The following is a 13,567-nucleotide window of genomic DNA, read 5'->3' as shown; positions in this document are numbered from 1 at the left end:
CCAAGGCAAATGTTCCCTCCTCCGTGAAGCTTTCCCTCTGTGGCTCCAGGGTGCCTTCATGGCCTACGTTTAAATCTACAACATAGTTATTTTGTTCCTTTGCCGTCTCTCATGGATGCGATACCAAAATGTTTTCATCCTGCGCTTCCTTGATTTATACCAGAGTGTCAGTGAGTTATCAATAGAGGTCTTGAGAATTAAGGTAAACCGGGTCAAATTCTCTGACCTTGAACATCTCTGACCTTGAACTAAAGACCCTCAGCATTGCTCTGAAGAGAAGAAAAGTGGTAGCATCCGCCCAGTCACCATGAGACAAAGATCCAGCTGAGGCAGGGAGATTCGTGACAGTCACACACGATTCTCCTTCCAAAGAAGTCAGCTTCGTGGCTGGAGTTGGAGGCCAGGGCACAGGTGGGGTTTCTAGGAAGCAGTCAAACCTACCTTTAGAACCAGCAGGGGATGTGGCTGCCGGAGGGCCCTCGACGGGTCCCGCGGTGCCTCTGGGGGCCGCTCCATTGGGTTTCTTTGTGTGCCGCTCCACAGTGTCATCGGGTTCTATAGGAGAGGGTAGGGAGAAAACTGGGGTAACTCATCTCACCCAGAAGGAGCCCATGTCCAGGTGTGTCCACGTCATCACTCTGCCCCTCATGTCCTTCTGTACGAACTCACGCCAGTCCTGCATGTGACCCGTCCACAGACCCATCCATCTGCCCGTAGGGCCGCCCGTCCTTCGCCCAGTCCAGAGCTGACCGCCTTCTCTTCCATCTTTGCTTCCTTTTAACCCTTTATCCCCCGCTGCCCACCCTTCGCCTTTCCCTTGTTCCTCTCTCCCTTTCCCCTCTCCTCTTCAATCTTTACTCCCTCCCATCATCCTTCCACCGTCTTTCAGTTATCAATTGCCTTCAGGGCTGCCTTCTTTCTCTCCTGCCTTCTGTCCCTCCATCTCTCCATTCTTTCCCCCCTCCCTCCATCCGGCCACACCTTCACCTTCCTGCCAGCTCACGCACCTCTTGCTTAATCAACACTCATGCCCTAACTAGGGAACCGTGGCTTGGAGACGTGGGCTGGGGATTGTCCAAGCCAGCTGGGGGGAGGGGATCACATTAGGATCCTGGGGAGACACGGTAGTGAAGCAGGTGCTGGACTAATTGTGGGGCCTCTTTGGACTTGTGTTCAGAACAAGAACTGGGGATTAGCTCAACCCTTTCAGAAGAATAGACTCTCCAAGAGGTTTCTTCCCTGATGGGTTGCTCTCTGGGAAGTGGCGTTTTCCTGTCTCCAGGTCCATCCCACATCCCTGAGTACCCTGTCTCCCCAGGTTTCATGTGCTCACCTCTGATCTCACTTGTGCCTGTTTGGACTCTTCTCCCCTACAGAAACATGCTCCACCCAAAGGTGAAACCTCTCGCTCGTACCTTTGAGCTCTTCTCTTAGTCCCCTAACCTCAGGGATACACCCTTCATTAGAATCTCTGAGGATCCCTGCCGTTTAGTAGCATTTGACAGAACTCATCTTTTCTCCCTAAAACAGCACCCTCCTGTGGCTTCAGAGATCTTAGAATCTCTGGCTTTTCTAGCTAACTCTGAGCATTCTGGTTTAGCCTAAGGGTTAACAGCACGGATTCCTAGTGCTACATAGTCTGAGTTCTTATTCTAGTTCTGTAACTTATCATCTTTGTTATCTTGAGCAGGTAACTTCTCTGCATCTCACAACTTCTTCATCTGCAAAAGAGGCTCGTGAAGAGCCCCCACTCCAACTAATGTTGCAATGAGGATTTGAAACCTTAATGAAAAAGTGCTTAATGTGGAATACATGCTATAAACATTAGCTGTCATCCTCGTCATCATCCTCAGTAGTAGCAATAGCAGAGCATCTGTCATGGGTTATAATTTTCCCACCACTTGCTTATCACCTATGCTTCCCCATGCCTAGCCCAGCACTTGGAGTTGAAATGAGATTAACAGATGTTTGCAAAAAAACATTCAGGTACAGGAAATACTCCTCATTATTTTCCTTTTCCCTCTTAGGAAAGTGCTATTTCCTATGATCCTCTCATGAGTGGGTGTGTAGGAGATATAGGTCCTTACTTGTGAACTGGGTGGAGGGTGGAGGAACTGCAAAAGCACTTGTATCTGTTTTTGAGTCAATACTCTCAATTGCTGTGATATTCAAAGTGGGTGATACAGATGTCTTGACTGGCTGGGTGCTGGACTCCAACACACTGAGCGTAATCAAGGATCCTTCAGTAGGGATGCTCTCTGTCCCAAGATGGGTAGTGGGAGAGGAAGTAATCCGAGGGAGGGCTGGGCTGGTTGAAGAGCCAGTCGTAGTGGAGACAGAAGAGGATAATGGTATAAAAGTGGATGAAGGCAAGTTCCCTGCAATGATGGACATAGTAGCATGGCCAGGTGAATGGGACTCTGCCCAGGATCTGGTGGTTGATGTCTCCCAGGTAAGGGTATCCTGTGTTGTATCCTTAGAAGGACTTGTGTGGGTGGTGATAGTTACTTCTGCAGAATCTGTCTTGGTGGAGGAGGCGAAGAGCCTGGCTATTGTCCGAGTGGAGAAGTCTGGAGAATTAGTGAACTGAGCAAGATAAGGGATGGGTGTTCTGGAAGAGGGAAGGATGTCCGTCTTGGAGATCAAAGAACTGGCATCAGTGGGTACACTGTAGAGGAGACAGCTTGTATTTGTGCAGGAGTTGGTCTTATCAGAGGTGTTAGACTTTGTCAATCCAGGGGAAAGGGTAGACAATGACTCCATCTGAATACTTGCAGCCTCAGAAGAGCTAGGCTTTGATGTGAAAATAAAGGTCTCCATTGTGGTGTAAGAGGTAGCCCTGGGAGATGTTGATGTGGAAAGCTCTGAGTCAGATGACAGAGAGGACTGAGACTCCTGCCTAGAATTGGTGGGAGACACCGGAGCCAACACTGTGCTTGGGGGAGCATAATTACTGTGTAAGAGTGTGGTGGCTGGAGAAGAGGGAACGGTTTCCGGTGAGGATCTGGAGGAGGTGACGGATGACATGCTTAGGGAGGAAACACGGTCAGGAGATGGAGAGGAGGTCCCCGTGAGAAACAAAGTCCGAGAGTGACCGGAGAGAGTGGGCACTGCATCTGAGGACATTGATGGAAGGGCCACAGGAGAGGCGGTAGAGCCGCGCTGCAAGCCATAGCTGCTGGTTCCCGCGCTGACCATGGCCACCTCGGGGGAAACAGACACTGAGTGTAAATGGGAGGGACGCACTGAAGTGGGGACATTCTCATATGCGGAGCTTGCACTGTGAGGTAGGCTGGCCATGGGCAAAGAGCTTGTCCCCAATGGACGCATGCTTCCTGGCAGGGTGGTGGTGAGGCCTGAGATCCTAGGACCAGTGAAAGAGGTCCCGGGTGACCCAGTGTTGACAGGTATAAGAGGAGGGGATGACTCAACTTGAGATGTCCCCAGAGAACTCACAGGTTGACTTTCATGCACAGAAAGGGTGATCTGAGGGGGGACTGGGCGAGAAGAGCTACTGAAACGGCTGGCCTTCTCCGAAGGTGCAAGGGACGTTGTGACAGTTGAAAGGATCTTGGATGCCCAGGTTGTCATGGTAGGTTGAGAACCAGTGGAGAGGGATGGAAGAGACTGTGGTTCAGACCTCTGAGACTGTGGTGCAGAGCTTGTGTTGGGAGTCAGGTCCCTTGACACCTCCTGCATTGTGGTCCTACTGCCAGTCCCAGTGGAGACTGCCTGGCTGACAGGCTGTGTGCCTGTGTTGGAGAAGGTGTGGTCATGGTTCCCAGTGGTGAGGAAGATGGGTGTTGGAGACCCAGGTGGGTAGGCAGTGGATGCTTCTGGGCTTCCCGACAATGGAGAGATCCCATCCTCACTGGTGAGGAGCAAAAGGGCTGGAGACCCAGGCCAGGGGGGAGTGGATTCTCCTGGGGAGGAGGCTCCAGGGGTCTTGGAGGCTCTGACCAGTGTCACCTTTGTGGATTCTGCAGGGCTGCTTTCCTGCAAAGGTGGGTTTCTTGGAGATAATGGAGTGTGAGAGGAGGTGCTCCCCAGAAGGGTGGAGTGTGAGTGAGGAAACATCTGTGGCCCAGGGCTGACTGTCCACTGTGCAGCAGTCTCCTGTGCAGGAAGTGAGTGTGGAGAGGCAGAGGAGTGTGCCTGGGTTCCCGGTGTGTGGGTTCCTGCAGGTGTCACCACAGTGTTCGTGGACACATGAGTTGTGTGTGGAATGGGAGCAGCCCCGGAAGTGGCCAGGCTGTCATGATCCTGGGCAGTGGTCCGTGGATATGGGCTGGTGATGGGCGGAGACCCTGCCCTCCATGTCTGTGTGGTTCTTGGCAGAACTGTGGTGAGGACTGAGGTCGCAGAGCTCATTGTGGAGGACCTGGGTGTCCCACTGTGGAGAGCTGTAGGAGGAGGGGAGGAGACGCTCTGGGATGTCCCCTGAGCACCCGCAGGCCTGCTCTGTGTCCATGAGAGGTTGCTTTTGGGGGACAGAGTTCCGGAAGAGGAGGTGGGAGGAGTGTCCCTCTGTGAGTGTGGAAGTGTGTGTTTGGTAGTGGAGTGGTTCTTGAGAGCATTGGTGGCCATGGTTGGTTGTGAGGGAACAGAGGGTGAGGAAAAGGATTCTGGTGGAGACCTGGTGGTGTCCTGGCTGGAGAGGGCTGTGTGTGGAGGGGCAGAGGTTGGTTCAGGTCCTATGCCCTGTGTGTCATTAGAAATCACTGTCCCACTGCCAGTCCACGTGGGAAGGGGGCTGGTGAGAGACTGTGTGTTGGTGCTGGATTCCGGAGTGCCCCCTTCATGGACTGTAGAACCAGTTGAGGATGGAGTGGATATTTCTGGGGTTGAAGCAGGATGTGCCCATGGAACGCTGGTTTGAGGGACCTTTGGAGGTCCTTGGAGTCTGCTTGTCATCACAGGTGAGGTTCTCTCAGGTGTTGGAGGGTGAGAGGAAATGCTCCTCAGAGGGGTGTTTGTTGAGCGTGAAGGCATCTGGGACCCAGTGCTGAATTCCCACTGTGTAGGGCTTTTGAGTGAAGGATGTGACCCTGTGGAGGCAGGGAACTGTTCTTGGGTTCCAGATGTGGTCACTTCACTGGTCACTGCCTCTTCCATGGAAACTTGACTTGTTGGTGGAGTGTGAGTGGTCAGGTCAGTGTCCAGGGTCTTCTGTGCCTGGGTGGTGGTCCTCACATGCAGGCTGGAGATGGGTGGAGAGCTTATCCTCGATGTCTGCATGATTCCTGGCTGGGGGGTGGTGAGGTCTGAGAACCTAGGGCCTGGTGAGATGGTTCTGGGTGACCCAGTGTTGAGAGGTGTAATAGGAGGGGATGATCCAACAGGGGATGTCCCCAGAGAACTTACAGGGTGTCTTGGATTCTCAAAAAGGGTGCTTTCAGGTGGCACTAGACCAGAAGTTCTGCTGGAAGTGGTGGCCTTCTCTGAGGTTGCAATAGACTTTGTGACAGTGGAAAGGATCTTGGATGCCGTGGTGGTCATGGTGGGTTGTGACCCAGTGGAGGGTGATGGAAGGGATTGTGGTTGAGACCTGGTGGTTTCCACGCTGGTTATTGCCCTCTGTGGAGGTGCAGATCTTGTGTTTGGTGTGAGGTCCTTGGACACCTCCTGCATGATGGTCCTACTGCCAGCCTCAGTGGAGACTGCCTGGCTGACAGCTTGTGGGACTGTGTTGGGGAAGGTAGGGACGTCGTCCTCGGTGGTGAGGAAGATGGGGGCTAGAGTCCCAGGCCAGTGGGGAGTGGATGGTTTTGGGGAGGAGGATCCAAGTTTCTTGGAGGCACTGACCAGGGTCACCTTTGTGGATTCTGCAGGGCTGCTTTCTTGTAAAGGTGGGTTTCTTGGAGATAATGGAGTGTGAGAGGAAGTGCTCCCCAGAAGGGTGGAGTGTGAGTGCGGATACGTCTGTGACCCTGGGCTGACTGTCCACTGTGCTGTGGTCTCCTGGGAAGGAAGTGATTGTGGAGAGGCAGAGGAGTGTGCCTGGGTTCTCGGTTTGGTGGTTCCTGCAGGGGTCACTGCAGTGTTCGTGGACACATGACTTGTGTGTGGAGTGGGAGCAACCCAGGAAGTATCCAGGCTGTTGTGATCCTGGGCAGTGGTCCTGGGATGTGCTCTGGTGATGGGTGGGGAGCCTGTTCTCCATGCATGTGTCGTTCTTGGCAGGGTGGAGGTGAGGATTGAGGTCGCAGAGCTCATTGTGGAGGACCTGGGTGTCCCAGTGTGGATAGCTGTAGGAGGAGGGGAGGAGACGCTATGGGATGTGCCCTGGGAACCAGCAGGCCTGCTCTGTGTCCCTGAGAGGTTGTTTTTGGAGGACAGAGTTTCAGAAGAGGAGGTGGGAGGAGTGTCCCTCTGTGAGTGTGGAAGTGTGTGTTTGGTAGTGGAGTGGTTCTTGAGAGCATTGGTGGCCATGGTTGGTTGTGAGGGAGCAGAGGGGGAGGAAAAGGATTCTGGTGGAGACCTGGTGGTTTCCTGGCTGGAGAGGGCTGTGTGTGGAGGGGCAGAGGTTGGTTCAGGTCCTATGCCCTGTGTGTCATTAGAAATCAAGGTCTCACTGCCAGTCCACGTGGGAAGGGGGTTGGTGAGAGACTGTGTGTTGGTGCTGGATTCCGGAGTGCCCCCTTCATGGACTGTAGAACCAGTTGAGGATGGAGTGGATCCTTCTGGGGTTGAAGCAGGATGTGCCCATGAAATACTGGTTTGAGGGACCTTTGGAGGTCCTTGGGGTCTGCTTGTCATCACAGGTGAGGTTCTCTCAGGTGTTGGAGGGTGAGGGGAAATGCTCCTCAGAGGGGTGTTTGCTGAGCGTGAAGGCATCTGGGACCCAGTGCTGAATTCCCACTGTGTAGGGCTTTTTTGTGAAAGATGTGACCCTGTGGAGGCAGGGGACTGTTCTTGGGTTCCAGATGTGGTCACTTCACTGGTCACTGCCTCTTCTGTGGAAACTTGACTTGTTGGTGGACTGTGAGTGGTCAGATTAGTGTCCAGGGTCTTCTGTTCCTGGGTGGTGGTCCTCACATGCAGGCTGGAGATGGGTGGAGAGCTTGTCCTCGATGTCTGCATGATTCCTGGCTGGGGGGTGGTGAGGTCTGAGAACCTAGCATCCGGTGAGTAGGTCTTGGTGGACCCAGTGTTGAGAGGTGTGAGAGAAGGGGACAATGCAATTTGGTTTGTCCCCAGAGAACTCAAAGGATGCCTTCGATTTTCAGCAAGGGTGCTTTTAGGTGGCATGGGGCCAGAATAGCTGCTGGAAGTGGTGGCCTTCTCTGAGGTTGCAATAGACTTTGTGTCAGTGGAAAGGACCTTGGATGCTGTGGTAGTCAGGGTGGGTTGAGACCCAGGGTAAGCTGATGGAACGGATTGTGGTTGAGAACTGGTAGTTTCCACAGTGATCAGGGTGCTCTGTGGAGGTGCAGATCTTGTGTTTGGTGTGAGGTCCCTTGACACCTCCTGCATGATGGTCCAACTGCCAGTCCCAGTGGAGACTGCCTGGCTGACAGGCTGTGTGACTGTGTTGGAGAAGGTGTGGTCATGGTTCCCAGTGGTGAGGAAAATGGGTGTTGGAGACCCAGGTGGGTAGGGAGTGGATTCCCCTGGGGTAGAAGCAACAGGGGTGATGGAGGCACTGCCCAGAGTCACCTTGGCTGATTCCCCAGAGCTGCTTTCTTGCAAAGGTGGGTTTCCTGAAGATAATGGAGTGTGAGAAGAGGTACTCCCAAGAAGGGTGGCGTGTGAGTGCAGTAATGTCTGTGTCCCAGGGGTGACAGTCTGCTGTGCAGAGATTTGGTGTAAAGGACATAACTCTGCAGAAGCATGAGACTCCTCTTGTGCTCCAGATGAAGTCACTGCACTAGTCACTGCTGCATCAGTGGACATAGGAATCGGGGGTGAAGTGTGAGCTGTCAAGGTAGTGTACAGGCTGGCCTGTGCCTGGGCAGTGTTCCTTGCCTGGGTGCTGGTGAAGGGCAGAGAGCTTGTCCTCGATGGGTGCATGATTCCTGGATGGGTGTTGGTGCCGTCTGAGAACCTAGAGTCTGGTGAGGAGGTCCTGGGCCCCCCACTGCTGACAGGTGTAAGAGGAGTGGAAGAGTCAATAATGGATGTCTCCAGAGGACTCACAGATTGTCTTTGATTCACAAACTGGGTGCTCTGAGGTGGCACTGGGCCAGAAGAGTGGCTGGAAAAGGTGGCCTTCTCTGAGGGTACAAGAGACGTTGAGAGAGTTGAAAGGTTCTCGGATGCCACCGTGGTCATGGTGGGTTGTGACCCAGCGGAGGGTGATGTCAGGGATTGTGGTTGAGACCTGGTGGTTTCCACACTGATCAGGGTGCTCTGTGGAGGTGTAGAGCTTGTGTTGGGAGTGAGGTCCCTTGACACCTCCATGATGATGGTCCTACTGCCAGTCCCAGTGGAGACTGCCTGGCTGACAGGCTGTGTGCCTGTGTTGGAGAAGGTGTGGTCATGGTTCCCAGTGGTGAGGAAGATGGGTGTTGGAGACCCAGGTGGGTAGGGAGTGGAATCTTCTGGGCTTCCTGACAATGGAGAGATCCCAGACTCACTGGTGAGGAGCAAAAGGGCTGGAGACCCAGGCCAGGGGGGAGTGGATTCTCCTGGGGAGGAGGCTCCAGGGGTCTTGGAGGCACTGAGCAGGGTCACCTTTGTGGATTCTGCAGGGCTGCTTTCCTGCAAAGGTGGGTTTCTTGGAGATAATGGAGTGTGAGAGGAAGTGCTCCCCAGAAGTGTGGAGTGTGAGTGCGGAAACATCTGTGGCCCAGGGCTGACTGTCCACTGTGCAGCAGTCTCCTGTGCAGGAAGTGAGTGTGGAGAGGCAGTGGAGTGTGCCTGGGTTGCCATTGTGGTCCCTGCAGGTGTCACCTCAGTGTCCATGGACACATGAGTTGTGTGTGGAGTGGGAGAAGCCCTGGAAATATCCAGGCTGTGGTGATCCTGGGCAGTGGTCCTGGTCTGTGGGCTGGTGATGGGCAGAGAGCCTGTCCTCCATGCCTGTGTGGTTCCTGGCAGGGTGGTGGAGAGGACTGAGGTGGAAGAGCTCGTTGTGGAGGACCTGGGTGTCCCACTGTGGGGAGCTGTAGGAGGAGGGGAGGAGTCGCTATGGGATGTCCCCTGAGAACACGCAGGCCTGCTCTGTGTCCTTGAGAGGTTGCTTTGGGGTCCCAGAGTTCCAGAAGAGGAGGTGGGAGGAGTGTCCCTCTGTGAGTGTGGAAGTGTGTGTTTGGTAGTGGAGTGGTTCTTGAGAACATTGGTGGCCATGGATGTTTGTGAGGAAGCAGAGTTTGAGGAATATGATTCTGGTGGAGACCTGGTGATTTCCTGGCTGGAGATTGCTGTGTGTGGAGGGCCAGATGTTGGTTCAGGTCCTATGCCCTGTGTGTCATTAGAAATCAAGGTCCCACTGCCACTCCAAGTGGGAAGGGGGCTGGTGAGAGACTGTGTGTTGGTGCTGGATTCTGTAGTGTCTTCTTCATGGACTGTAGAACCAGTTGAGGATGGAGTGGATCCTTGTGGGTTTGAAGGAGGATGTGTCCATGAAAGGGTGGTTTGAGGGACCTTTGGAGGTCCTTGGGGTCTGCTTGTCATCACAGGTGAGGTTTTCTCAGGTGTTGGAGGGGGAGAGGAAATGCTCCTCAGAGGGGTGTTTGCTGAGCCTGAAGGCATCTGGGACCCAGTGCTGAATTCCCACTGTGTAGGGCTTTTGAGTGAAGGATGTGACCCTGTGGAGGCAGGGGACTGTTCTTGGGGTCCAGATGTGGTCTGTTCACTGGTCACTGCCTCTTCTGTGGAAACTTGACTTGTTGGTGGAGTGTGAGTGGTCAGGTCAGTGTCCAGGGTCTTCTGTGCCTGGGTGGTGGTCCTCACATGGAGGCTGGAGATGGGTGGAGAGCTTGTCCTCAATACCTGCATGATTCCTGGATGGATGGTGGTGAGGTCTGGGAACACAGGACCTGCTGAGGAGGTCCTAGGCAACCCTGTGTTGACATGGGATGTCCCCAGAGAAAACACAGATTGTCTTTGATTCACAGACTGGGTGCTCTGAGGTGGCACTGAGCCAGAAGAGTGGCTGGAAAAGGTGGCCTTCTCTGAGGGTGCAAGAGACGTTGAGAGACTTGAAAGGTTCTCAGATGCCACCGTGGTCATGGTGGGTTGTGACCCAGCGGAGGGTGAAGTCAGGGATTGTGGTTGAGACCTGGTGGTTTCCACACTGATCAGAGTGCTCTGTGGAGGTGTAGAGCTTGTGTTGGGAGTGAGGTCCCTTGACACCTCCATGATGATGGTCCTACTGCCAGTCCCAGTGGAGACTGCCTGGCTGACAGGCTGTGTGCCTGTGTTGGAGAAGGTGTGGTCATGGTTCCCAGTGGTGAGGAAGATGGGTGTTGGAGACCCAGGTGGGTAGGGAGTGGATGCTTCTGGGCTTCCCGACAATTGAGAGATCCCATCCTCACTGGTGAGGAACAAAAGGGCTGGAGACCCAGGCCAGGGGGGAGTGGATTCTCCTGGGGAGGAGGCTCCAGGGGTCTTGGAGGCTCTGACCAGGGTCACCTTTGTGGATTCTGCAGGGCTGCTTTCCTGCAAAGGTGGGTTTCTTGGAGATAATGGAGTGTGAGAGGAAGTGCTCCCCAGAAGGATGGAGTGTGAGTGAGGAATCATCTGTGGCCCAGGGCTGACTGTCCACTGTGCAGCAGTCTCCTGTGAATGAAGTGAGTGTGGAGAGGCAGAGGAGTGTGCCTGGGTTCCCAGTGTGTTGGTTGCTGCAGGTGTCACCGCAGTGTTCGTGGACACATGAGTTGTGTGTGGAGTGTGAGCCTCCCAGGAAGTGGCCAGGCTGTCATGATCCTGGGCAGTGGTCCTGGTGTGTGGGCTTGTGATGGGCAGAGAGCCTGTCCTCCATGCCTGTGTGGTTCCTGGCAGAACTGTGGTGAGGACTGAGGTCGAAGACATCATTGTGGAGGACCTGGTTGAACCAGTTTGGGGAGCTGTAGGAGGAGGGGAGGAGACACTATTGGATGTCCCTTGAGAACCCTCAGGCCTGCTCTGTGTTCCTGAGAGGTTGCTTTTGGGGGACAGAGTTCCGGAGGAGGAGGTGGGAGGAGTGTCCCTCTGTGAGTGTGGAAGTGTGTGTTTGGTAGTGGAGTGGTTCTTGAGAGCATTGGTGGCCATGGTTGGTTGTGAAGGAGCAGAGGGGGAGGAATAGGATTCTGGTGGAGACCTGGTGGTGTCCTGGCTGGAGAGGGCTGTGTGTGCAGGGGCAGAGGTTGGTTCTGGTCCTATGCCCTGTGTGTCATTAGAAATCACTGTCCAACCGCCAGTCCAGGTGGGAAGGGGGCTGGTGAGAGACTGTGTGTTGGTGCTGGATTCCGGAGTGCCCCCTTCATGGACTGTAGAACCAGTTGAGGATGGAGTGGATATTTCTGGGGTTGAAGCAGGATGTTCCCATGAAATACTGGTTTGAGGGACCTTTGGAGGTCCTTGGGGTCTGCTTGTCATCACAGGTGAGGTTCTCTCAGGTGTTGGAGGGTGAGAGGAAATGCTCCTCAGAGGGGTGTTTGCTGAGCCTGAAGGCATCTGGGACCCAGTGCTGAATTCCCACTGTGTAGGGCTTTTGAGTGAAGGATGTGACCCTGTGGAGGCAGGGGACTGTTCTTGGGGTCCAGATGTGGTCACTTCACTGGTCACTGCCTCTTCTGTGGAAACTTGACTTGTTGGTGGACTGTGAGTGTTCAGGTCAGTGTCCAGGGTCTTCTGTACCCGGGTGGTGGTCCTCACATGCAGGCTGGAGATGGGTGGAGAGCTTGTCCTCGATGTCTGCATGATTCCTGGCTGGGGGGTGGTGAGGTCTGAGAACCTAGGTCCTGGTGAGGAGGTTCTGGGTGACCCAGTGTTGAGAGGTGTAATAGGAGGGGATGATCCAACAGAGGACGTCCCCAGAGAACTTACAGGGTGTCTTGGATTCTCAGAAAGGGTGCTTTCAGGTGGCACTGGACCAGAAGTTCTGCTGGAAGTGGTGGCCTTCTCTGAGGTTTCAAGATACTTTGTGACAGTGGAAAGGATCTTGGATGCCGTGGTGGTCATGGTGGGTTGTGACCCAGCGGAGGATGAAGGAAGGGATTGTGGTTGAGACCTGGTGGTTTCTACGCTGGTTATTGCCCTCTGTGGAGGTGAGGAGCTTGTGTTTGGTGTGAGGTCTTTGGACACCTCCTGCATGATGGTCCTACTGGTAGTCCCAGTGGAGACTGCCTGGCTGACAGCTTGTGGGACTGTGTTGGGGAAGGTAGGGACATCGTCCTCAGTGGTGAGGAACATGGGGGCTGGAGACCCAGGTGAGGAAGGAGTGGATGCTTCTCGACCTTGTGACGATGTAGAAATATCGTCTTCAGTGGTGAGGAAGATGGGGGCTGGAGTCCCAGGCCAGTGGGGAGTGGATGGTTTTGGGGAGGAGGCTCCAGGGGTCTTGGAGGCACTGACCAGGATCACCTTTGTGGATTCTGCAGGGCTGCTTTCTTGCAAAGGTGGGTTTCTTGGAGATAATGGAGTGTGAGTGGACGTGCTCCCAAGAATGGTGGAGTGTGAGTGCAGAAATGTCTGTGGCCCAGGGCTGACTGTCCACTGTGCCGTGGTCTCTTGTGAAGGAAGTGAGGGTGGAGAGGTAGAGAAGGGTGCCTGGGTTCCCGGCATGGTGGTTCCTGCAGGGGTCACCGTAGTGTCAGTGGACACATTAGTTGTGTGTAGAGTGGGAGCCTCCTGGGAAGTGGCCAGGCTGTCATGATCCTGGGCAGTGGTGCTCGTGTGTGGGCTGGTGGTGGGCAGATAGCCTGTCCTCCATGTCTGTGTGGTTCTTGGCAGAACTGTTGTGAGGAATGAGGTCGAAGAGCTCATTGTGGAGGACCTGGTTGTCCCAGTGTGGAGAGGTGTAGGAGGAGGGGAGGAGACACTATTGGATGTCCCTTGAGGACCCGGAGGCCTGCTCTGTGACCCTGAGAGGTTGTTTTTGGGGGACAGAGTTCCAGAAGACATGGTGGGAGGAGTGTCCCTCTGTGAGTGTGGAAGTGTGTGTTTGGTAGTGGAGTGGTTCTTGAGAGCATTGGTGGCCATGGTTGGTTGTGAGGGAGCAGAGGGTGAGGAAAAGGATTCTGGTGGAGACCTGGTGGTGTCCTGGCTGGAGAGGGCTGTGTGTGGAGGGGCAGAGGTTGGTTCAGGTCCTATGCCCTGTGTGTCATTAGAAATCAAGGTCCCACTGCCAGTCCACGTGGGAAGGGGGCTGGTGAGAGACTGTGTGTTGGTGCTGGATTCTGTAGTGTCTTCTTCATGGACTGTAGAATCAGGTGAGTAGGGACGGGATCTTTCTGGGGTTGAAGCAGGATGTTCCCATGGAACGCTGGTTTGAGGGACCTTTGGAGGTCCTTGGGGTCTGCTTGTCATCACAGGTGAGGTTCTCTCAGGTGTTGGAGGGGGAGAGGAAATGCTCCTCAGAGGGGTGTTTGTTGAGCGTGAAGGCATCTGGGACCCAGTGCTGAATTCCCACTGTGTAGGG

General features: G+C 54.4%; 1 protein-coding gene across 1 annotated transcript in view; it reads right to left on the bottom strand.

Annotated features, from left to right (window-relative positions):
• Positions 1–13,562, bottom strand: part of LOC124092340 (mucin-16) — a 92,537-nt gene extending 78,975 nt beyond the window's left edge. Inside the window, 2 exon segments of the mRNA XM_058579132.1 lie at positions 442–555; positions 2,088–13,562. Of these exon segments, the coding sequence (XP_058435115.1) occupies positions 442–555; positions 2,088–13,533 (11,560 nt within the window). The 5' untranslated portion in view covers positions 13,534–13,562.
• Positions 13,563–13,567: the final 5 nt, after the last annotated feature.

This window comes from Marmota monax, unplaced genomic scaffold (assembly GCF_021218885.2).
Source record: "Marmota monax isolate L192 unplaced genomic scaffold, Marmota_monax_Labrador192_F-V1.1 WCK01_AAM20220418_F8-fsc00102, whole genome shotgun sequence".
NCBI lineage: Eukaryota > Metazoa > Chordata > Mammalia > Rodentia > Sciuridae > Marmota > Marmota monax.
This window is presented reverse-complemented; position numbering and strand designations above follow the sequence as displayed.